The sequence below is a fragment of the Leptonychotes weddellii genome, chromosome 2 (assembly GCF_054177405.1).
Source record: "Leptonychotes weddellii isolate Sample4059 chromosome 2, ASM5417740v2, whole genome shotgun sequence".
Classification (NCBI taxonomy): Eukaryota; Metazoa; Chordata; class Mammalia; order Carnivora; family Phocidae; genus Leptonychotes; species Leptonychotes weddellii.
Window position 1 is genome coordinate 81,535,640 of NC_138370.1, and position 22,172 is coordinate 81,557,811.

General features: G+C 44.2%; 1 protein-coding gene across 28 annotated transcripts in view; it reads right to left on the reverse strand.

The window, feature by feature from the left end:
- Positions 1-22,172, reverse strand: part of JADE1 (jade family PHD finger 1) — a 281,646-nt gene that overhangs the window by 40,068 nt on the left and 219,406 nt on the right. For 10 of the 28 annotated variants that reach the window (XM_081811881.1, XM_081811882.1, XM_081811886.1 and 7 more), the window contains one exon: positions 2,712-2,789. In XM_081811881.1, coding sequence (XP_081668007.1) covers positions 2,712-2,789 — 78 coding nt within the window. Of the gene's footprint in view, positions 1-2,711; positions 2,790-5,168; positions 5,312-6,449; positions 6,589-12,654; positions 13,833-18,407; positions 18,432-18,537; positions 18,943-18,990; positions 19,136-20,081; positions 20,221-20,502; positions 20,695-22,172 lie in introns of those variants that run through there. The other 18 variants (XM_081811900.1, XM_081811893.1, XM_006727418.3 and 15 more) reach the window with 18 other exon arrangements.

Below are 22,172 nucleotides of genomic sequence, written 5' to 3' on the forward strand. Positions count from 1 at the left end.
GCAGGGGCGGGTGGGAGAGGGAGAAGCAGGCTTCCCGCTGAGCAGAGAGCAGGGAGTCCGATACGGGGCTCGATCCCAGGACCCTGGGATCATGACCTGAGCCGAAGGCAGACGCTTAACAACTGAGCCACCGAGGCGCGCCAGGAAATTCATACGTTGAAGGCTATCCCCAGTACCTCAAAATGTGACTACATTTGGATAAAAGCCTTTAAAGGGGTGATTAAGTTAAAATGAGTTCATTAGGGTTGACCCTGATCCTATCTCACTGATGTCCTTAAGAGGACAGACACAGAGACGCCAAGGATGCACATGCTCAGAAGACCATGTGAGGACACACTAAGAAGGCAAGCCAAGGAGAGAGGCCTCAGAAGACACCAGACTTGCTGACACCTTGATCTGAGACTTCCAGAACTGTGAGAAAATAATCACCTGCTGTTTAAGCCACCCAGTCTGTGGTATTTGTGAGGGCGGCCCAAAAAGACCAATACAAGGGCCTCTGGGGCTATTAGGAGCCTCTGGGCAGCTGAGGAGGAGTAGACTGGGCCATGGTCCAGAACTGCACTGTTCAACATGGTCATCACTAGCCACGTGCAACTTCTTTTAATTTATTTTAATTAATTAAAACTAAACAAAATCTTAAAACCCGGAGTTCCTCAATTAGAGCAGATTAGAACATTTCCATCCTATTGGGCAGCTCTAGACTGGAAAGGGGAGGGCTCTGAGAGAACGTTCCAGGAGAACCTTCTCTTTTCTTTAAAGATTTTAAGTAACCGCTGTACCCAATGTGGGGCTCGAATTCACAACCCCAAGACTGAAAGTCACAGGCTCTACCAACTGAACCAGCCAGGTGCCTCCCCAAGAACCTTTTCTAACCCAACTCTCTCAGGGAAGAAATGAAGCAGCAACAAGAGCAAACAGAGTGAGCATAAATCTGTTGCTTAATGCCAAAAAATACATTAAAATAGGACTCTAAGTTTTGTATTAAGCATTATTAGTATGTGAAAGTAATTCATGAAACCTTCTGATTAATTCTGAACCTAAAAACCAAGACTTTTTTAAAATTGCTGTAGGACAAAATTGTGTATTTGAGCAAACAGCAAGCATTTATAGAGTACTTATGACTCCTGAGGACACTTTGATAGGCACCACAGGGGAGCAGAAAAGAAATATCTCAGCATGTTTTTGCCTCAAGGAGTAAAAAGCCTAAGTAAATATCAGAGGAAAAAAACAGGTAGTGAGGGCTGCATACAGATAAGCGGTAAAAAGTTCAGAAGGCTCCCCACCAAGGGCTCTCCCGAGTGGTTTTAACTGCCTGTGCCCGGGCACAGACCCTCGACACCTTTCCCTGAAATACAAGGGAAGCCCTGCTCTCCCATGTCTCTCCTTCCCTCACCCAGTTAACTCTTGCCCTGTGCCAAACATCAGCAGCTCCCACTGTCTGCCCCCAAAGTCCCAAGCCCTTAGCTCCTCAAGACCGGCCCTTAGCGATCTTGTCACAGCTTACCATCACATGTACCCCGAACACCCAACACCCCTCCTACAGCCACCAAATCTACATCCCACTACCCCACGCCTGTCCCCCAAAGCTCCCCTACAGAATGCCGTGTTTGAGTTCTTCTGCTTCTCAGGGTCCCTCCCCCTAGGCTTCTCATGGCTGTCAGTGCGGCCCACCTTTAGCAGCAAAGCCTTGCTGTCTAATTTACAGCTTTTAGTCTGCCGACGGCTTCAAGACCAGAAAACTGAAAACAATCCTGTTTGCCTAAAAACTATTTCACCCTTCAGGACCAGCCCAAATTTCAACCCTGTGTTTCCCTGGCCCTCCTGTCCTCTGAATCTGAATGCCTACATATATGCATCTCCACCAGGCCTCAAAAAGACATCTCTATTACTCCCCTAAGGACTTTCCGTCAGAGCTGGATTTTACATATGTCTAAGACAGAGTTCCTTGAAAGGAGGCCTAATGCCTTTCCCATCATGCAGCAGAGCAAGCAGGTTTCCCAAGTTTAATCTGTAACCTAAAACATAAGCTAACAGGCCGGAGCTCAGGCACTGTGCTAGGTACAAAATTTCCTTGTTATCTGAGAGGAGCTCTTCGAGTAGTATGTTAGCTTCTCAATACACAGAAGCTGTATGACATTTATTTTGACTGCCTGGAAGCCAACTAACTTCTAGTTCTCAGCTGCACTGTGAAAATATGAGGATGCCAGAGAGCAGAGATGCAGACAGTAGTAGTATTAAATACAGTCACGTTACAAATCAAGCGAAGAGCATGGACTCTCGACTTACTAAAAACCTATACTTAATATTCTCACATCATACTAGGCAGTTTTCAATCCCCCCTGTATCAGGGTGGACTAGTTGATAATTAACTGGCTTCAATTAAGTTCCCTCTTCATAAATAGCAACTCTAAGTGCCATAAATGATGTTTAGAAAAAACAGACACACCAGTGACTCTTGGAACCGGATTATTCATCCTTGGATAACAAACAGGAAGCCTGAGGAATGCCCGCCTGCAGTCAACCTTTCCAGAAAGACTTGGTTACACAGACCTGCAGTATCACACTCAGATGTGATTCTCCGGGCCTTGGCTTTCTCTGACCTGCCTGATATGCCAAGGGCCTCAGCTATTTAAAGCATTACATTAAAAAAAACGTGTTTTTGCACTGACCCAAACCCGGGCAGGCTCCAAGAACAACAAAGCAGGACTTACTGCCATTGTCGTCAGAATCCTCACTGCTGCTGGGAAGGCGACCTCGTTTCATGATCTCCCGGGGAAACAGCAGGCAGCCTGCAAAGCAGTGAGACAGCACTTAACCCAAGATGATAATACACAATCATCAAGTTGCGCTTCAGATGGCAGCCCAGGATTTACAGCACACAAAAGCAAACAATCGGCTTTAAGTAGCATTTGAATTGTAAACAGTAAAAAGACCAAAGATACATAATTAGGAGTAATCATTAACAGAACAGGTCCAAAAAGGGAGGGGGGGGAGTGGAGAAGTCGCATATCAGTATGTCTCCCAAAGGTGCCAGGTTTCTCTCTAGTTCCAGGGACATTATCACTACAACTACTCCAGGAGTCTTTTTAGCTGACTGGCGACAAGCATTGCAGAAAAAACCCGCGGCAGTGAGAACAGTGCCTCTCACTACAGACAGATTCATATTTTACGCATGTATATGGGGGATGGGGATAAGGCTGTGCCTGAATGTGTGAATATTTACACTGCACTGGGCATGATTATGCTTCTCAGGCAAATTTCGCTAAAATAATCCTAAAAGCCAAATAACCTGGATGGAGTTCTAGAACAAAATAAATGGGGTATTAGGAAAGCAAATATCTCCTCCAGCCATCTCCAACCCCTCGGCATTCACAGCTCCAACAGGAAGGGACCAGACATAGTATCTGATCCAGCCCCCTCCCCTTTACTCCTGAGGAAACTGAAGCCAAAAAAAGTTTAAGCAGCACCTTGCCCAAGGTCACACTGTGTGGGGGGAGCTTCAAATTCCAAATCCAATTTCACTGAACCTCACCCAGTGCCTTACAGCCTGGTCCAACCTACCCTAGCCAGACACCTGGCCCACCTTGCTGACTCCTTCCAGGTGACAAGAGGCCTCCAGCATCACCAAGTAAGAGAAAGACTCTACTCAGGAAGGAGGACAGTGCAAGGGATTAAAAGCTAGTCAATGAACTAACTTATAAAGATGGATTCCCCGGTCATATTCACACAGGGAGCTCTCTAAAGAAATCCAAAAAGCTTTTCCAAACTGAAATTACTGATCCCTTGACATTTTTAGGAACTTGATCTTACTGATCTTACAATGATTCCCCATGAGAGAGGAGGGCTTTTCAAGTCAGAAGTACCCACCCAGCCCCTCAAGAAAAGTACATCCCAAGCTTCTCCTCATTGGGAATCAGAGCATTAGAATGTGGTGTGTTTCTCACAGCCTGGAGCACAAGAATGGTGTGGATCAAAATGTGGAGAACCACTGTGTTAGAATAAGATAGAAACTAGAAACCCAAAGCTCCACTCTAAATGGACTTATTAAAGAGCAGACCAAAAAAAGCAGAAAACCCATCATACAGTGCAGTCTGTTCCCACCTACAAAAGAGACCTATATGATTGACTCAAATGTTCAGGCCCCTAATCTACGATTCCAACACTTTGTATTTTCTTCCTGAGACACCAGTTAAGGTTTGTGGGTTTCTGTTCACCAACTGATTCTTCAAAAACCATTACTGAAAGAATGTACCAAGTGGCAGCCCAGACAGGTCATGGGCTATCTTGTGTGCTAAGGTTTCATACTGTGGGGCAGGGTCAGTCCTAGAACCCACCCACCCCTTTTCTGCAGAGCCCCATTCACCCATAACTAACTAACTAACACCCAACAATCTATAACTTGGCCTGGGGCAGACCCATTCCAATCAGAAGCTTCCACACCAACACCTGTGGCCAACTCCCCACTTGGAAGGACTGTCTTCCCTGCCCTGTCACCACATGCCCAAAACACCAACTACTGACAGCTAAACACTCCTCCAACCCCCCAGGGAGGGCAGCCCTGTTTCCCTTCCAACAGGAGGCACAAGGGGAAGAGGGAAAAGCAAAAGGCCACTCGTTCCTAACAGCTTCAGTTCCCCAAAGCCTCTTTACACCAAACAGCTGGACGGATGGACGGACGGTAGGAAGGCAGGAAGGCAGGAAGGAAGGCAGGAAGGAAGGAAGGAAAGAAGTAAGGGTGAACTACCTAAAGAGGAATTCCTTAAAACTGTAAGGGTGTGATGTGACACGAGGGATGCAGCTCCCACCTCAGGAACGGGTGTGAGAACTGAGGGAGAGAAAGAGGCTGAGAAAGCCCAGGAAACACTCCCCAAGCTAGAAACAAGAAAACCAGTGCTGATCACATCTCCATTAATTCAGACAACTTAAATTTATCTAAATGGAAGAGCATGAAGAACTTAGCATCTTTTTCAATCAAAAAGTCTTCCTCCTAGCCTTCAAACACAACTCCCAGAGAAAACACCCACTTCAACAGTCACTAAATGAAAAATGCAAGCATTGGCCAAAATAGAATGATGCTCCTAAACACACATAAACACTCTCAAGCAAAATTATGCAAGTAAAAAGAATAAAAATAGCATATCCTCCTAATGAATCCCATTTTCACCCACCCTGAAAGATGTTGAGAAATGAGGATTGAGAATGCTATATTGTACTTCTTCAGGGAACCTGGCTCAATAATGGGGGTTAGTGCACTGCAGAATTTCCTCCTCTGTTGCTCTAATGTACTTAAACCTTGACATCAGGCTGATTTATCTCACCTGGGGTTATGTGCTGTATCAAGAAATCAAAATACATGTTAGTATCTTTAAGACACACAATACAGTGGTTGTATGCTTCAAACATCTGTCCAATAAAATCCAGTGTGAGAAAACAGAGGGCCCTTCTCATCATTACCTTTGCTGACTCTTTTAGGGCATGGCTGATTATTATCTAGACAAAAGTAGAATAAGTAATAATTACAACTCACAACACTCCAGAGAAAGCACAAGAAGATACAATAGCATATAATGCATCCCACCAACATGTGAAAACCTATTAGTAAACTATTAGTAAAAAAACTAGGAGGCGCTGGAGAAAAAGAACTGTTCCTGACCTCATGGAACTCCTGGTCTGGTTGAGGAGATAGACAAGTCAACAGAGATTCAGTAATGGTTAGTGCTTGACAGTGGTAGACACAAGGCTCTGTAGGAACAGAGGTTGATGGAGTCAGGGAAAAATTCCGAGCAGAGTCCTAAAGAATAAGGGGAGGTAGCCAGAAGTGGAAGCACGACATTTCGGGCAAAGCACTGTAATATCTGACAACATACATGTAACCTACCATATTACTCTGCACAGCATCTTCACATCCAGAATCTTACTATTAGCTCAATTTTTTTACTAATATATATATATCCCTTTTTACTTTTTATCCAATTGCCAAGCCTTACTGATTCAAAATGTAGGACTCTTTCAAGTTCCCCTTTGTCTTCACAGATGTGTCTTCAAACACCTACATCTGGATAGCTTTAAGCACCTCCCCCCTTCCATTCTCCATGCCTACAATCTCTTACCCCTTCTGATTATTACAATAAATTAATCCTTTCTAATAGGGACCACATCAAGTCATTCCCTAAACAAATCTCTCCCTCTGTTGCACACTTACAAATGGGTCCAGCCAGAAACTCAAGATGTTTTCTGCCACCCGGCCCCTCGCAATTGTACCCAAGCACTCTCCTAACATCTGCCCCTCGGCTAGGCTTGCCTCTGCTGGGCCAGGCCTCTTTCTGTTCTCAGCCTCTGCTAATGTGGCTTCTTTGCCCTTTTCTCCCTACCCCTCAGCCCCACCTCTTCCTGGGATCTCGGAGCAAAGCCACTAAGCGTGGTCTACCATTCCAATTAAAAACACTTACATTTGGGCGCCTGGGTGGCTCAGATGGTTAAGCGTCTGCCTTCAGCTCAGGTCATGATCCCAGGGTCCTGGGATCGAGTCCCGCATCGGGCTCTCTGCTCCTTGGGAGCCTGCTTCTCCCTCTGCCTCTCTCTCTCTGTCTCTCATGAATAAAAAAAAAAAAAAAAAAAAAAAAAAAAAAAAAAAAAAAAAAAAAAGCACTTACATTCTGTACCACTCATTCCATCTTTCTTCTTTTAGAACTTTTTCACCCTGCTTTCTAACGTGTTATTTTCTTTAATAATCAATTCTTGCTTTGTATCATCACATAAATGTTCCATATATGTGTGTCTCTAGAAATTTATAGAGTTCTTCAGAACAGAGATCCTCTTTAATTAAATATGAAAATAAGACATCATGGAGAGGGTCCTGAGCAAAATAACCTCATAGGTTGTAAGACACACCCACAACTCTGGGTTCAGTCCTCACCCAGACATTCTGCCTGGTTTCATCAAAAGTGACTCAAAGTGATGCGATTTACCGGAGCCTGGAGTGTCCATTTGCTATGAGAAGCAGAACAACTAGGCAGATAAAAATACTAATGATTAGGCATTTGGGACTATGTCCAAAGAGAGGAAGACTACCTAGGAAGCCTGATTATAATAAGAACATTGCCTGGAAAGGCCAAGTAAGAGGAGGTCCTTGGCCAAAGACTCTGGCTGGATGCGTCAAGTGCCAATCCTTGGGCACCTCTGCTGCATGGAGGGATGTGCCAAGACGAGCAGGCCCGTGTGGTGGCTGCTCAGGGCACCACCTCCTCAGGAAGCGCAGGCACTATTTATATGACCATCCTTGTGGACATTACATGCAAATCACTTTCCTTCAATCTTCTCTTCACACAGGTTAAAACTAGTGGATTAACTAGTATATTAATTCAATTAAATTTGTATTGAGTTGGATACCTGAGATATGGTGAACAAGATAAGGAATGGCCCAAGGGAAGATACAGTAGGCAAACAACTAGACAGGTAGCTTCACGGTGATAACTGCTATAAAAGTTACGGGATTGCCATTCACGGATTCCAGTGGGACACGGGATACATAAAGGAGATAGCAAGGTACCTCCAAACCTTGGAATGTAACTTTCCTCAGATTGAAACTGGGGGAAAAAACATCAGCATGCCGGAAGTTAAGAGCAGCCATTAGCTGAAGGAATCCATCCCCAAGGTGGCTCAGGAATTTACTAAAGAATGAACTGTGTAGTTCAGTGGCCTGGGTGTGGTCCCAGGGAGGCATGACTGGTATGTGATTCTGAGGAAAAAAGAATGAGAAATGACCTCCGGGATAAGGAGTGAAGGGGTTTTACAAAAGAGTAAGATGATTAAGAATTTGAGGATGTTTACTTAACACTATTCCTGGGAAAGAGGGACCTATTTGAGGAAAACAAACTGTCCAGCTACTAGAATCTCTCTCTGTGGCATAACAGGACCATTTATCAGGCCATAAACTCTACAGTTATAAGGATTACACCCTAGTGATTTTAATTATCTTATGGTTCGTATGTAGAAAGTCAGGTTTCTTCCTCAACGTATTTATTTTATCCATTATGTTTCATTCTTATTTATTTCACTCTATAAAGAAGTTCTAGAAGGTACTCAAACACGTCTAACTACTTCTCTCTGTTACCACCTAATGCAATGCTATGTATTAAAATAAACTATTGGATGAATGAGTTCTCATACACAAAGCGTATCTTATGCTCACTCGGCTTTACAGAATTTGAGATGCTTTCACTTTAATATCTAACTGACATTTAACTGCAGCTACTTCTGTTATATTATTTTTAAAGATTTATTTACTTATTTCAGAGAGAAAGAGAAAGCACAAGTAGGAGAGGGAAACAGAATCTCAAGCAGACTTCCCACTGAGCACAGAGCCCGCTGTGGGGCTTGATCTCAAGACCAAGATCACCACCTGAGCTGAAACCAAGAGTCACACACTCAGCCAACTACACCACCCAGGAACCCTCTGTCATATTATCTTTAAATTTACTGGTGTCCTTCCATTTTCTGTCCAAGTTAATCTAATACCTAAATGTACTGTATTTAAAAATGTATTTAGAAAATGTGTAACATAAAAATGTATATAAAGGAGAATATTTTCAGACACCAACTCATCTTTACATAAAAAGTATTTTATAATGAGCAATTTCCTTTCTGTTCAGTAAGTTCATACAGTTTGGATATTATTTTTAAACATTAACAGATACTTTGATTCCTAAGTTATTGAATACCCCCCATAAAAAAAACTTATTTTCTTAATAAGTCACCTTCTTATCTTCTGTGGCACACACAATACGCAATGTAACAAAGTATCCAAATATAATAATGATCTATACTTCATAGTAATTTTCTATTCCCCAAATGAATGTGAAAATCCAGCTGGTTTCTTACCTGTTTTTAAAAACAACATTAATTTCTCAGAAGTTTTCAAATTGGCAACATTATCTAATTCATATGCTCACTGAGTCTAAAAATACTAGTGTGACTATAACTCAATTCCTCACTTTAAACAAAGGGTTATACCTGGTTTAAAAAAAAAAAAAAGTCATATATTTGATGTAACTGACAAACTGCTTAGATCTTAAGTGTTAAAGTTTTAACCTTGTCCAAATATTTCAGACCCCCCAAAATGGGAACTTTTAAAAATGTCCTTTATGTCGGGGCGCCTGGGTGGCTCAGTCGTTAAGCGCCTGCGTTCGGCTGGGGTCATGATTCCAGGGTCCTGGGATCGAGCCCCGCATCGGGCTCCCTGCTCGGCGGGAAGCCTGCTTCTCCCTCTCCCACTCCCCCTGCTTGTGTTCCCTCTCTAGCTGTCTCTCTCTCTGTCAAATAAATAAATAAAATCTTAAAAAAAAAAAAATGTCCTTTATGTCATACATCAAAATCTGTTTTAAAAATGCTGCCCAAGCTACTATAGAGCCTTTGTGAAAATGTCACACTTGAAAATATTCAGTGGAAAAGAGTTTATATTAGCAATAAATAACCACCTCTCCCAAAACAGATTATAACTGACCAGATAATCAGGACTACAATATTTACTCGTAGAAACATTACTAATAAAGCCTGAATGCTATAACACATTAGTTTACTGTAAATTCTTCATGAATTATTTGTAAACTCAGCCTTTAAAAGTCAATAAAAACATTTTTCAAGATTTTAAAGAATTTACAAATTTGAGTGGTTCTAAATGAATCACAAGCAGCTCCCATTTGCCAATTTATAAATAATCCAATCCCTGCTTATGAGCTCTAAAAACAATCAAACCCTTCACAGGTCTCTGTAATCACCGACTCAATTAGAGTTAGCAACTGAAGAGCAGCTATGACAAAACATTCCAATCATTTGTATTTAGAATTTGTTTTAACTTCCCTTGACATGGGATTAAAGGAATTCACACCCAAACAATAAGGCAGTCACCACGGCCTCTAATCTTGAGCTTCTATCCCTACTTCCATCTACTCAGAAGTCTCTTCTGTTAGGTCTATACGCTCAGGGGGCGCCTGGGTGGCTCAGTGTGTTAAGCGTCTGCCTTCAGCTCAGGTCATGATCCCAGGGTCCAGGGACTGAGCTGCATGTTGGGTTCCCCGCTCACCGGGGAGCCTGCTTCTCCCTCTCCTCCCCACTCATGCTGTCACTCTTTCTCTCTCTCTCAAATAAATAAATAAAATATTTCAAAAAAATCTATATGCTCAGATATGGAAAGTGCCAAAGGCATATTAAGAAATAAAAGCAAACTGCAAGGGAGGAAAAAAAAAACCTGAAATATAGGTCAATTTACATATAAAAAGGACAAAGGAAGAGAATATATACACACACCAAGTGCTTGCATATTCATGGAAAATTTCTGGAAGAATATAAAGGATATTAATAATGCTGCTTATTTCTGAGAAATGTGACCAAAGTGTTCAGATGGAATGGGATGAGAACTTTTACTTCTCTTTCTGACCTTCTGTATGACTTCAATTACTTAACCATGATACTGTCCTATATTTATAGTAATTGTAAAGATTAAATAATTATAAAGATTTAAAATCCAACACCTTTCTTCCCTGCTCCTCACCATACATACAAGACCCTGGGAGCACAACTTCTGAGTCCCATGTGAAGCATCAGTCTAAAATAAGCAGCCATCAATAAACTATGTATACCACACCCCCTTCCTAAGATGAGGTACCAAAGGCTTATGTCTGCCTTCTAAAGAATGTTTGATGGAATAGTACAGAAGGAAAAAAATGGAAAAGGTAATAGGATAACACCATAAAATGCTATTATCACCCACTCATTATTTACTTAAAAGCGAAAGTTTTCAACACATAAGAACAACCATTACCAGTAGCAGGTCACTAAAAATATATGCAATAAGAACAGAAAAAACTAACCTAGACAGGAAAAGTAGGGTTTAAACTACCTTTAGAGAATAAACCTTCCAGAGGCACCTGGGTGGCTCAGACGTTAGGCGTCTGCCTTTGGCTCAGGTCGTGATCCCAGGGTCCTGGGATCGAGCCCCGCATCGGGCTCCCTGCTCAGCGGGAAGCCTGCTTCTCCCTCTCCAGCTCCCCCTGCTTGTGTTCCCTCTCTCGCTGTGTCTCTCTCTGTCAAATAAATAAATAAAATCTTTAAAAAAAAATAAAATAAACCTTCCACTTCCTAGCCATTGGAAGAGTACTACCATTTTAGAAAAAAATAAAAATAAAAAAAGCTACATTCCAGAGATGGCTACCAAATAAGCCATTTCCCCCACCCACAGCAGGCATGGTTAATAAATTAGGTCATCCTTTTCCACAAGCCCAAACATGACTTCAGAATCCTTCTTAACACAGTGCTACCACTCAGTCAGAATTCAGGAGATAAAGCCTATTCACCCCATATGTCCTAACCCTGTTTACACACTTTTTTTTTTGACTATCAGGGAAAATTAAAATTTTTTTTTTCTAAAATATTTACTGAAATCAGGAGTTGTTTCCAGTCTGCCCTGGGGTCTCTGAACCAAATTCTAATTTATATAACACACACACACACACACACACACACACACCGGGTCAAAGTCTCAAAGTCCACTGAAGGATAACACTTTAGAAAAACCAAATGTTAACAGGAGATATTTCTGCATGAACCAAGGTAAGGGTAAGGATGGAAAGGAGTCTACAAACCTTTATTCTGCCCATGGAAGAATAAGTCAATAAATGCAAAGTGTCTACAGGGTAATTTTAAAAAGATTTTTAAATGCTTAAACCAGATGTTCTTACACCGGATACACAAAGCAGCTTCTGCAGAAACCAGACTCAACCAGCTAATGACAATGACATTGTGCACAGACTGAAAGGCAGCTGTTTTGAGGAACTTTGTTCCTTGATTATAGCCGGTTGTCAGAAACTATCAGGTACCACTAACAATGTTAAGTCACCAAAAATTTTTAAAGTACTGTTAAAAAAAAAAAAAAGAAAAAAAAAGACTCCCAATGTTGTGTATTCGAAGACCTAGATAGCACACTTAACAAAAACCGCATTTACACGTGATCTGAGTTGCGTATGAAAACAGACATTATCACAATTGCACAATTCTTGTTATTAGGGTCACTGACACATAAAGATGGTCTCAAAACCCAGCAACAAGGTGTGGAAAAGTATTCTGAGTTTAAGGCTGAAAAGAGTCTCACCCCATGGACTGGGTCTACAGGAAATCTCCCCAAAAGAAGCCCAGAAAATAATGGCTGAAGCGCTAGAAAACATTTCAGAGATAATTTAATCCACTTTTCCTAATTTTAAAGATGAACACATTGAATTCTGGAGAGGTTAAGCAGCATAAACGAAGACACACAGATCCAGAACAAAGCCAGTCTCCAAACAAAAGATCAGTTCCCAACGTGAGTGGGCATTCTAGTGCCAGCCACCTCCTCCCAGGGGCCTAGACCACGGGCTTCTCCCCTCCTGGACACCTACTGTGATTAGGAAGATGCCATCTAGAAGATTAAGGCCACGTACTATATATTATCAGGGAGCAGACAACTAAAACATAATCAATGAAAAACAGTCCATTAACTTAGAAACCGAAACACGGATTCCTGGCAAGCCGGTATGAAGACCGTTGTAAATGCCACTCTGCCTGGTAGAGCATACAAAAGGTAGAGCTGGGAGAAAAGTGTGCTGGTAGTTTCGTGAACACTACCTGAATCACAGGGGGTAGGAGTCCTCTAAGCAGCAGGCATTAGCGTCTGACTGGTAGGACACACGCATCCTCCTCACAAGAGAGTTCATCTCCCTCTGTAGGGAACTCCAGTCTAGAATGCACATTCCCTTACATGGAGCTTCTTGGGCTGGCCCCCTTGGAGGGTGTGACTACCTAAGTGTGCTTTCCCAAGTACACAAGGGCCCATGGTATAAATTCTATCCTCAAAGGGGATCTAAGAACCAAAGAGTTAAGAACCACAGCCCTCAGACTAGCAAACTCCCTCCATATTTATCAAAGCAACTTCTGATTTCAGCTTATTTTAGGTTCCTACCAGAAAGGTAACTTAGCCCCAACAGGAATAATCTGGTGACCAGGTAATGGTGAGTCTCACTATAAATCAAAGTTTCACAGCTTATCTTTGTCCAGCCCCAGAACTAAAAATGGTTTTCACATATTTAAATGGGGGGGGGGGGGTCAAAAGAACATCTCATGATACAAAATTTCACTATCCATAAATAAAGCTGTATTGGAACATAGCCATGTTCATTCATTTACCTTTTGTCCATTGACTGCTTTCACACTTAAAAAGCAGAACGGTTTTATGAGACCATCAGGCCCACAAAGCCTAAAATATGTACTATCTGGCCCTCTGGCAAAGAGTGTACTGATTTCTGCTACAAATCAACATACCGATAGTATGTTTATATACCAACATTATGTATGTTTAATGAAATGTGAATCAATGACCAGGTCCTGGGCAAACAAGTGCCTTAAAGCTTACAAAGTTAAGGATCAGACACATGCATTCCTTAAGAAGTTTTTAACTAGAACGGGTTAAGTCTCAAAGGGGAGAAGGGGGATGGGGATGCTCTACGCAAATTAAAGGCCATATCTAGAAACCTGTGAATTTTTCTCAAACCCCTGAAGACTCCTACTTGGAGCCAGTGTACACTAAATTTTAAAAACTTTTAAGCCAATGACCAATAAGAAAAAAAAAGACTGTCCTAGACAGGCATTTAACCATACATGGTTAACAGTGATGTAAAAGTATCAAAGAAAAATCATAAAAAGAAATCACCAGAATGTAAACACTAACCTGGAATCCAACAATACATTTAAAAGTATCCCCCAAATCCTTAAAATGACACACAAATTTCAGTGCAACTCGATTTTGCTGGGGAGAGGTTCCACAGATTTTGCTGGGGAGAGGTTCACAGGTCTCAGATCTCAACTGCCCTTGACTTTAAAAAAGTTAAAAGCCACCAGTACTCAGCCTCCACATCTTAAATGCATCATTACATTTCAACACTGAAATAACTGATGCCTGTAAAGATGACCATGAGTAATCAAGAAAAAATCTTAAATCATGTTTAGTATACCTTGTGTTAAACAAAAGCAAACCATGCAGCTCGGCTCCAACTCCAGCAACCTGTTACCCTTGCCAATTCTTGCGCCTTACTCTGGAGTAAGGAGTAAAGAAAAAAAATAATTCATTTTATTCTTCAGTTTGTACTCTCACCACTGAAATCGTCACTTAAAATCAGCGCTAAGAAACAGTTTTAGAAGCTGTCAGAAGATTAATAAACCCTCCTGTGCAAACAATCAATACTATATATACATATATATACCACTGCCAACTGTGAGTGCTTTTAAAAAAAAGAATCTGTGGTTTAATTCCTTCAACAAACAAGCCCAAAAGAACCCAAGGTTTTTAAAATGAACTTACTTCAACTGTCCTCAATCACCTAATTATGTTTTGACTCTACCTGGGGAACCAAAAGCAAAAAGTAAATACTGGACTGGTTTTAGAGTATCAAAAGTTTGATCCTAAACATTTGTTAAGTGCCCATCATATACCATTGGTCTAGAGTTAATACGAATGGAAATTCCCCAACAACTAAGCTTTCCATTCCATGTCTGGCAATATTTTTGTTGCTTTCAGGTGAGGAAAGACATCCTTAGTAATCATTCAAAGCCTAGACCAGATAAGGCCACAATAAACATGGCCAGAGTCAGGAGCAAGATCCTCTTAGACTAGATTTTGTCTGGACTCAGGACACTTGACTCTAAGCTAAATTTGCAGACAAGATACCACTTCCACTCAAAGGTTAAAAAGGCCCACTAAGGCCACCCTGGCATATTTAAGGAATGCAGGATAACTTATTCCATCAGAGTCCACCAAGAGCAAAAACATCAAAACATGCACCCCTCACGATCACAAATACTTTTATATAAATACGCCAGGCAAATGACAAAACTCTCAAATAAGTCTCAAACTTACTGAAATATCATATACTACAAATAACATATTGTCCAAACTTTAAAAAATGAATCACATAAGCTGCTGCAAGATCTTAAAAATGGAGAAAACAGACTAAACAGTAAAACTTTCAAGGAAATAACTTGTTGTCTCAGGAATTAAAACACTTTGCCAATTAAGGTTCCTACCAGGCTTCTGATACTAAGAAACTAACAACTCAAGCAAAGCCACCTAAATTTTTAAAGTATTGTTGAATGTGATACCAATGTTTTAACTTACAGGGAGGGGAGGAAAGAAGTTTAATACTGGTACAACTGAACAACTGAGCCAAACTTTTTGATGCCAACCCAAATAAAAGCATAATGTACTGGCCAAGATGTCTATTTTATTAACCTTGTGGGAAAACTGGGTTTACAATGCATATTCTGACAGACTGTTAACTGTAATGGTATAACGGGAGTCCCACAATACTAAAGGAGGGAAGAGCCTCACCAACAGGAAGTAAGCAAGCTGAGATTCATATGCCTTTTTCTTACTCCTGACAAATCCTAGATATAGGACATGATCAGTTTGAGATCTTAACGTTTGCTGTTCCAACCACCTCAATACTGAAACAAACAGTTGATAATTCTTTTCCCAACAAGCCTAAAGATAAATACATCAGGCAAATTTCCTTCAAGTATTTTTCAAGGAAATAATTTCCAAATCTAAGCCCAAATTACAATAAAATGCTATTTTCATTTCTTTTTAAAAATCCAGTCATGATTAATTCCAAAGGCTTGACTCCGCAATGTCTGAGGTTCTGTCAAAAAGTAACTACGAATTAAAATCTACTTATGGGAAATAATAACCAGATGCAATAATTGATCCTCAGCTGGACAGTATTAATTTAGACAAAGCTGCTCTGTTATATTTTAGGGCCAAATGAGGAAATCTGAATATATCCCAGTAATAGAAGGGATGAAAATTTACCAAGCTGGCTGACAGGGGAGAGGGGGAAAAAAAAAATCTTTATAGAACTGTATATATACTATGATCTCATTTTGATTAAAAACTATATACATGGGGCACCTGGGTGGCTCAGTCGTTAAGCGTCTGCCTTCGGCTCAGGTCGTGATCCTAGGGTCCTGGGATCGAGCCCCACATCGGGCTCCCTGCTCCACGGGGAAGCCTGCTTCTCCCTCTCCTACTCCCCCTGCTTGTGTTTGCTCTCTCGCTCTGTCTCTGTCAAATAAATAAACAAAATCTTTAAAAAAAAAAAAAAAAACTATATACATATGTATAGACAGTTACCTATAAAGTGATAGTGGTAATCTCTGGATAGTAGGAATGTGTTATTATATTTGCTTCTCTGTATTTTCTGAATTCCAACAATGTACATGTAACACCACCTCTGTAATAATACTTTAAGTCACTAAGGGCTCAAGTCAAAAACCAGTATGTATTAAGTGCCTAGTATAGACAATTCACATGGAGACCTGCTTTTATTCCAAGTTCTCCAAGTTTTTAGCTAATCCTTCCCCCACCAAGCCTCTGAGCTAAGCAACAGTCCCTTCAAAATATAACATTTTCTTAAACTCCTAAAAGTTTTTTCCTCTCATCTCACTCTCAAGCACACTTACCATTTTTCAGTTTTCCCATTACAGCTATTCTTTCAACCTTAGTAACTAATGTAAGACTAAATGCTCATTGTAGGCTAAAATCTGTCAAGGGACGAAGGAGGAACTAGTAAGATGGACTTTTTTTTTTCTTTTAAAGGAACATATATACCTAGCTTTGTCATAGTTAAAATTTCTGAGGCACCCCATCCAACTTTTCTTACTAAAGAGCAGCCTCCGATCTTAAGATGGAATCAAGTTCAAGTTCTACAGCCTATCAGGCAACTCCCTTTATGTCTGGCTAGTATACAAATGAAGGGAGATATGGGTAAACAACACTTGGCTGTAAATTTTACTTATTGTAGACATCGAAAAAGCCAATTCATATACAAATATAAAAATACACAAACTTAAGGAAGAAAAGCAAAATACCAATCAGGAAGTCATCTGACTTAAAAGTGACATTAAATGAGACTGAAATATTTGGAATAAAAGAGCAATAAAATTCTGGGTTGCAAATCTTTGTTACGAAGTGTCACCCCCAAAACATCCTCTCCCCAACATGTGTTGCCCACTCTACTACAATTCCTGTTATCTAAAGTGTTAAATCTGTGTAAGCATAGTTATATTGAACTCTTCCTTTCTCTACCGAGAAGTGATTAAATCTTGATCAGCTGTAATTTGATCAAAATGCAACTTACTGTAGTAATCTCTAACCATTGGTGGACCACTATTAAACCAGCTTTCAGTGAAATAATTTCCCTGTACTTTAGAACTAGTTCATCAGCTTTGAAAGATAATAGCCTTGAGCTACAAGTAACTAGAGTAAGGCTTTCACCGTGGGTTTCCTGAAACGGAAAAATAGTTCACCTAATAAAAACCTTTGGGAAATAAGCCCCTAAGCATTCCCCATTAATGGAAACCTCAGATTTTCTCCCACTTCCCTAAAAATGTTGCTGTCGTGTCATTCAAATGCAGCTATCGTTTTACGAAAATTTAAATTCCCTCTTGGGACTGACTACACGGAAGACGACAGACCCTCGCCCCCACAGGGGCGAGGTGGGGTGCCTGTCTCCTCGTTACTAGAAAGCCAGCCACAGCAGCTTTTAGACGGTCTCCGGGTGACGACGCATTGCTAACGGGTTTCGAAGGCACGTTTAAATCGCCCGCTTTTTTGTTTGCTAGCTGCATTCACCGGGCGCCGGGGCTGCAGCCGCCCCCGCGCGCCCGGGAGGGGGAGCCCAGAGTCGGGAAGCCCGAGGCCGGGTGGGTGGGGGGAGGGGTTGGAGTGGGGGAGAACCGGGGCGAGAGGCGGGGTGGAGGCCCCTGGGTCGCGGAGCCCGTGTGGGAGGGAGGAGCGCGGGGTGGGCTGTAGGGGAAAAGGCTGTAGAGGGGGAAATCCCGGGGTAGGGGGGGAAGCCAGGCCACCGCCCCGTACCAGAGAACGCTTCGCTCGGCTCCCGCCTCCCGCCAGGGTGTGCGCAGGGCCGCGGCTCCGCGCGGCGCCGCCCCCTCCCTCCCTCCCTGCCTGCCTGCCTCTCCTCCTCCTCTTCCCGAGGCGACAGAAACAACAGCGCGGAAGGAGGGGAAAGTAACTCCCGGCACCTCCGCCGGAATTAGCCCCGGTGCAGTGATGACACCTTCTCGTGGCGCAACCAAGCCCCGCTCCCTCCGCAGCGGCGTCCCCGCCGCCGCCCTCTCCATTTGAAAGTGGCCACCCCCCCACCCCGCCGCCGCCGCCGCCGCCGCCGCTCCTCCCGCCCCGCCGCCGCCAGCTGCACCAATCCGCACGGCCCCAGTTGCAAATCAAACGCTCCCTCGCGTCCAGAAGCCACTTGCGCCGCTGGAAACGGCCGCGCCGTCCCCCTCCCCGAGTCCCTCCCGGGCGGCACCTTTGAGCTGGGGCGGGCGCGCCGGCGAGAAACGGCTGTGAGATGGGAGAGGCGGCGGCGACGGCGAGCAGCACCGAGCGGGCTCGGCTCCCGCTCCCGCCCCCAGACAGTTCTGGAAACTGTGTATCACCTCTGTCACAGGAAGCCATCCGGCGAGGAAGGCGGCGCGGAACCAACAAACAAACGCCTGCGGCCGCCGCCGGAATCGGCGCGGGGACGGCGACGGGCTTCGGGCCGTTCCCTAGGCGGGGGCGCGGCGGACGCCCCCGCGCCGCAGGCTTTGTGCGGGGCTCCCGCGGCGCGGGCGCGGCGGGCCGGGCGTCCCCGCCCCCGAAGCCCCCCACCCCGGGCCCCGCGGCAGCGCCTCTGGGACCGTTAGGTGAGGCTCCGGCCCCGGCCGAGAAACCAGCGCCTCGGCCGCCGCCCGCGCCCATTTCCACATGGAGCCGCCTCTCCTCCAACGCCAGAGGCGGGCTACAAAAGTTGGCCCCGGGGCCACCCAGCACCTGCCCACGTGCCGCGGAGGCTCGCTCCCGGGTCTCCCCCGTCCCCTTCCCCCCGCCGCCCTCGGCCGCCAGGTCACCTATTACCGGTGGGAGGGGAGAGAGCCTGCTATTTAAACGCCCGCGGAAGTTGAGGCACCCCCACTGGCGGGTGCCGTGCACCTGCCTCCCGCCGCCGCGCTCCGCCACTTTGAGCAGCAGCCGCGTCCTCGGCCCCGCCTCCTGCCCGCAGGCGGGCGGGGGGGAGCGGGAAGGAGGTGGAAGGGATCGAATTTCTCCAGCAAATGGGACCGTTCCGACAGGATTCGGTTCCCTGGTCAACATTCCACATTCCATCCCTCTCCCGCATTTGCAAGCCAGCGCCAACAACCCGGAAAGCCTGCTGGCTACCAAACAACAGCCCCCAACTCACAAACACACACTCACAAGCACCAGACACGTGCACTGAAGGGCTTTGCAACTTGCAGTCCCGGGGTACACACTGCACGTTCATTTAAGGCAGTGAAGCCCAAGCGACCCCACCCCCACAATTTGCAGATGGTGCCAAAGGTTGCAATTTGCAATCCGTTTTAAGTTCATGGTTAATCGGTACTTTGCTCTACCAATGCAACTCCTTCCTAATTTCACCGATGAAGGGTTTTACACTTTACAGACAGTCTCGCTTTAAGTAAAAGGTCTGATTATTGGAAACCCAATTTGGAAGAATCTAATTGCCAAGCTGTCCCTACAACCCCTGCTCACTGCCCTTGAATTGATGCAAAAAATATTTTGGACATGTGGTGACGCGGTGACAAGAGCCAGGGCTGCTGCGGCCACCCTACAGAGATGGACCTACACACAGACACACACACCTATGTTTGGACAAATATAGTCGTCCCCGCGCCACCACGGTCACACACGCTCTGGATTCATATATGTACGCGGACCTGTGTTCTGCCATTGCCATCTGTCTACCAAGTTGCTACTATGCTTTCCACTTTCATGCAGCCTAATGCGCTTTGGCTTTTTAAAAAATTGTATCAACTAAAGCCAACTAAACTGGGCTTCTGTTCCTAAACGCGTTTAAACGATGATTCACCTGAAAACCGCATGTTCTTCGCAAATCCGAAAGAAGAAAAAGCTCTAAGTCTTCAGCCCCCCAAAATTGAAAAATAATCATAATAAAACTTACTGATCCAACAGAGATCAATTCTCAGGATCCAAAAATCATCTCCTCCTCCTCTGGCCCCCGCCCCAGCAATGCCCAAGTTACTGGTGGGATAGTAACGCTGCGCTCGGCGGCTGCCTGCCCTCCCTCCTCGCTACATATCGAGAACCCTATCTTTTGGCGCCATATTAATGACGTACTATATTATTTCCACTAGGCAGCGACCTTCGGCATTAAATTACTCCCGAGAACTCCCGAGCAAAGCAACAAAACCATCAAATATGGCTGAGCCTCTCGGCTCGTCCTGCAGCCGCCGCCGCCGCCAATGCCGCCGCCGCCGCCGCCGCCGCGGTACCGGGACGCGCACACGGACCCACACGCGGACACGCGCGGACACACGCGCGGCGCGCCCACCCCGCGCGCCCCCCGCGGCCCGCGCGCATACCTGCTGCGGAAGGGTTCGGCGGAGGCGCTGGGCTCCACGCCGCTCGCTCCGCGCTGCATGAGTTCGGGCCGCGGCTGGCTGGCTGGCGGGCGGGCGGGTGGGGAGCCGGGCGGGCCCCTGCTCTCGCCGGCGCGCACACACTCGGCACTCGCGCAGGGAGGCACTCTCGGACGGGCGTTTGGCTTGTTATGGAGGAAGGGCTATGTGAATCAAACTCATTTCTGGGTCACTGCTGCCACAGGGGGGAGCACTTTAATCCCTTGCCAAAACGAGAGGGTGGGGACACGAGGGCGGAGGGAGCGCGCCGGGAGTCCGCGGCGCGGGGGGCTTCGTCCCTCGTTAACTCTTCGCGGTCCTCGCCGCAGCCGGCAGGGCCTTCGTCCGCGGGAGCTGGCAAAGAGCGGCACTGCTCAGCTTTTAAAATCGCTTCCCTCACCTCCCTTGTGAGTCTAGAAATTCTTGAGGTGTCTCCAAGCAGGGAGAGGGGCTTTTAGCTTACCCTCTTCATACTGCCCCAGTTATAACTCTTGTCTAATCTCATTGCACCTAGAAATGGATTCTTTCACATTAGTTTAAAATTATTTAGATAAAAATGGGACTATTAAAGTGTGTTATCTGGGTGAAAGGTTTTATTTTTAGGCTGAATGGCAAAATAAATAGTTCTTTTGTAGTAACGGTTCTAGGGAGTTGAGAATTAGAATGACATTTTTAAATACAGAGAATCCAATTTTGGAGACAGATTGTATCTTTACCCAAGTTTATATCGAACTGATAATTGCAACTGAGGATTAATTCATTAGAAGACAGTGATTATAAATGGACACCGCCTTTATATTGCACAGGATTACAGAACTGGACATTGCCTTACAGATAGAATGGAGACGAAATAGGAGTTGCAGACGCATATAAAATTAGTGATCAGAGATTTATTTGGGGGGATTTTATGTGTAAAAATAACTGGTTGCCGGGACTCCTAGGTGGCTCAGTCGGGTAGTGTCTGCCTTTGGCTGGGGTCATTGGCTGGGGTCATGGACTCAGAGTCCTGGGATCGAGCCCCACGTCTGGCTCCCTGCTTGGCGGGAGCCTGCTTCTCTCTCTCCTCCCTGCTTGTGCTCTCTCTCTCGCTATCTCTGTCACTCTCTCTTTCTCTCTCTCAAATAAATAAAATCTTAAAAACAGTCTTTGAAAAAAAATAAAATAAAAAATAACTGGTTGCCGATTTTCCACAGAATACAAATTTGCTTTTTCATGTGGAGGTTAACATAAAGGAAATGCTTATGTTTATGTCATTTAGCTTCAAAAGAAAAAAGACCTTGGTGCAGATAAAAACTCCCATTCAGTAAATGTGAACAGTGATCACCAATTACAAAATTGGATATTGACCCCAAAGGCATGCTTATCTGCTAGAAGAATTCTTTCTGAAGATACCAGGTTTGATTTCACACAATCACACACCAACCTATCCACCTACATAGGGAGAGCATAATAATCTAAAAAAAAAAAAACCAAAAACGAATGTAATAATCTGATAAATGTTGCAAAACAAAACTAATTGAGCCTTTCGATACCTTTTCAGAAAACAAATAAGCCAAAGGAAATCTCAAGTGTATGTCTCTTACCTTCCTCTCCTGTTTCACTGAGGAAGAGTATAGAGACACCCTGTCAGTCCT